Source organism: Alligator sinensis, unplaced genomic scaffold, assembly GCF_000455745.1.
Source record: "Alligator sinensis unplaced genomic scaffold, ASM45574v1 scaffold783_1, whole genome shotgun sequence".
Classification (NCBI taxonomy): domain Eukaryota; kingdom Metazoa; phylum Chordata; order Crocodylia; family Alligatoridae; genus Alligator; species Alligator sinensis.
In genome coordinates, this window is record NW_005842197.1 from 83446 (window position 1) to 86451 (window position 3006).

The 3006-nt window shown below is 56.3% G+C and overlaps 1 protein-coding gene across 1 annotated transcript in view; it reads right to left on the bottom strand.

Annotated features, from left to right (window-relative positions):
* The window catches only part of LOC102388859 (receptor-type tyrosine-protein phosphatase kappa-like), a 42848-nt gene extending 40299 nt beyond the window's left edge, over positions 1-2549 (bottom strand). The window contains exons 1-2 of the mRNA XM_025207500.1: positions 2250-2549; positions 1610-1783 (exon numbers count right to left, since the gene is read on the bottom strand). Coding sequence (XP_025063285.1) covers positions 1610-1783; positions 2250-2310 — 235 coding nt within the window. The 5' untranslated portion in view covers positions 2311-2549. The remainder of the gene's footprint in view (positions 1-1609; positions 1784-2249) is intronic.
* Between the last annotated feature and the right edge of the window lie 457 nt (positions 2550-3006).

Here is a 3006-nt window from a genome sequence, read left to right on the forward strand (position 1 = left end):
ACTCTTTCCTGCCTATGCAGGGGGTCGGACTCGATGATCTATTGAGGTCCCTTCCGACCCTAGCATCTATGAATCTGCAAGGTCCCTTCCAACCCTATAACTATGAATCTATGAATCTCCTTTGCCTGCACCACTCACACAGGATGTAAGGCCTGTGGCAGAAATGCCACCGTCTGTGTCTGTCTCCAGAAATCAGTCAGCTTGGGACACTGGGGTCTAATTTCTGAAGGAGGGGGGATTTTCCTCCCTGCCTATGTGACAAAAGCCTGGTGCTGAGGGTGTGGTCCCTCTGCTCACTGGACTGGGCTGCTGAGGTCAGAAAGGCTATATAAGGGCCTGGTCCAAGGAGAAGGGGGAGAGAAGGCATTTTACCAGAATGGCCCAAACACCAGGACACAGAGAGAGTCTGATCCACCTGAAACGCTCTCTCTCTGGAAATCTCCAAGCCAGATCTCTGCCATCTTCTGGATGATACTCGTAAGTGTTTCTAGAGAGTTAGTCAGCTCCCAGTGATGTATTTGCGTATCAAACGGCTACCTCAGCCACACTGTTTTGCTCAACGGTAATCCTTCAATAGTGCTCTACCTCTTACGCTATTCTAACCCTACCCTCTGTAACCAATACAGTTCTCCTTTTTCACTGGCGTAGGAGACTTATTGAGGGGTGGGTTTAATTATGCCTAGGAGACCCCTTGGGTCTGCAGACTAAGGGAGACTATCCTTTTTGGTCCCTGACTTGGGGAAGTGCCCCAAGTTCTTGAATTGGGTCGAGTACCTGTAGGACTATTAGGCCTTTGTTTTCCTGAGGACACAGGAGCCAGACGGTCCCTTCTCGTGGTGGTGGCAGCACACATTACCACTGAACTCTGTGGTGGGGCTCAAAAGGGGTGTCTGCCAGGGTTTAGGCGCCCCTGAAGAGACACATGGAGTCCAGAAGGTGGACGGGCATGGTGGGGTGGGAAGCTTAACACAGGAGCTCCCCCTACTGGCCTGCCACAAGGCCATAATCTTTGCAATCAACAACCAGGACAGCAGACCAGCCTGACCACCCACCAGTGGGAGGGCAGGGCCAGAAAAATTCTGCCCACCTCCCAGGAAGCCAGGCCACTGGGCAGCTGAGAGGGCAAGAGCCATGGGCTGGAAGGAGAGCGGGCAGGAGACGGGCTGATGTCAGCCCAGTGAGGGACTCTCAGGGAAGAAGGGGCTGAGCCCCGGACTCTGCCTCCCACCCTCAGGCACAAGCCAGGCCCAGAGTCCAGGCCCCAGGGACCCAAGAGATGAGTCCCCTGCTCCCATCTGCTCCCCTTACTCTGCCACTCCCAAGCTGCCCTGTGCCTTCCTCCATGGACACCCCCAGCCCCTCCACCAGCTCCCGGTCCAGATACCTAACTGTCCTTGGCCCCAGTGTTACCCGGAGAGGGAGCCTGGATCCTGGATGTGGGGCACAAACCAGGGCACCCCCAAACCACAGCAGAGGCTGAGATGTCAGTGAAGATGCCCAGGGCTTGTGCGTGGAGAAAGGTGGGTGAGAGGGAAGCCCAGGTGCAGCAAGGGCCAAGATGCAGGACCCCAGACCCCTGGGAGCCCCATGACTCGGGTCTCAAACTCACCCACACAATAGACAGTCTCACTCCAGGTCCCCAACTTTGTGCAGGTGCTCTGGGGCACTGAGGGCCAATAGCCCTCCTTGCAGCTCCACATCACCACATCGCCTGGGTTGTAGGATGACTGTTTTGGCGTGAACTCAGCCCCTCTGTTCCAGGTGTCTGGTTCCTGGCACTTTCCTGCAGCAGGAACATGGGGACGGTGTCACTGGGAAATGGCTCCAGCACCGCTGGACCCTGCATGCCATTCTCATCAGATGCTACAGATCCAGATGAGACCTGGTTTCACGCAGACATCCTGCCTCTGGCTGCTGAATAGGAAGGCCCTTTGTCACCCTCCCTGCAATTCAGTGCCTCACGCATGTGATTCCCTGGGGGTACCCTGTGCGCTTCTCAATGTACGCACCCCCACGCTCCAGGAGATGTGCATGATACTGCCCCTCCGGACACCGCCCGCACACCCCCATTTCCAAGCTGAGAGTCCCTGGGATTCTGGATGGACAACCATCCCCAAGACAGGGGTTGAGGGCTCACCCAAAACATGGGGGCAAGACTCCACCCTGGCCCCAAGGCAGCACAGTGTCAGCGAGTGCCAAGCTGCCCGACCAGGCCCTGAGACCACGGGGTTTGAGGGAACCACACTTACTCTGGCAGGTGGCCGCCTCGCTCCACACACTGTGGCTCCCATTCCAGAGGCATCGGATCATGGGCTGCGAGGGCTCATGATCCTTTGGGCAGCTCAGAGTCACCAGCTCCTCCCTGGCATAGTACAGCTTGTCTGGGGCAAAGCGCAGATATGGGTCTCCGGTGGGTTTCTGGCACTTTTCTGTTAGGAGAAACCCTGGTTTTGAGGCATTGGTGAAGAACAAACCACAGGCCCCAAGGCCAGGCCCTGCACATAGACACGTAGAGGGGCCCCCCACATAGGTGTGTAGCAGTACATATACACCCACACCCCACCCCCGCACCATCCCCCAGCGCACACCAGCTCACACTGCCACCCAGCCTAGAGTAACCAGCATGTACTCCTGAGCTCCACACACCATCAGTGCACACCCACACCACACACAGGCCTTTCAAAGGGGGATGATGATGATGATGTTCCCTGTGTGTGCTGTTATATATGCCCAACTCTTGGCTCAATGGCCCCGGCACCATTGGTGCAACATCCCAGGTGTGCATAGGCCAAGCGGGGTCACTCCACAAGCCCTCAGCAGAGATGAACGTTTGCCCCACTGACCCCTTTGCAAGGCACAAGCGTACAGAGACAGTGGGAAAATTGGTTGGAAAACAATATGATTGAGAGGGGTGTGATGAGCAGCAGGACAGTTGTCAAGGCAACTATGATCACCCCATACTGCTGAACAAGTTAAGAGGCTGTGACTTGGATGACTACACAGTCC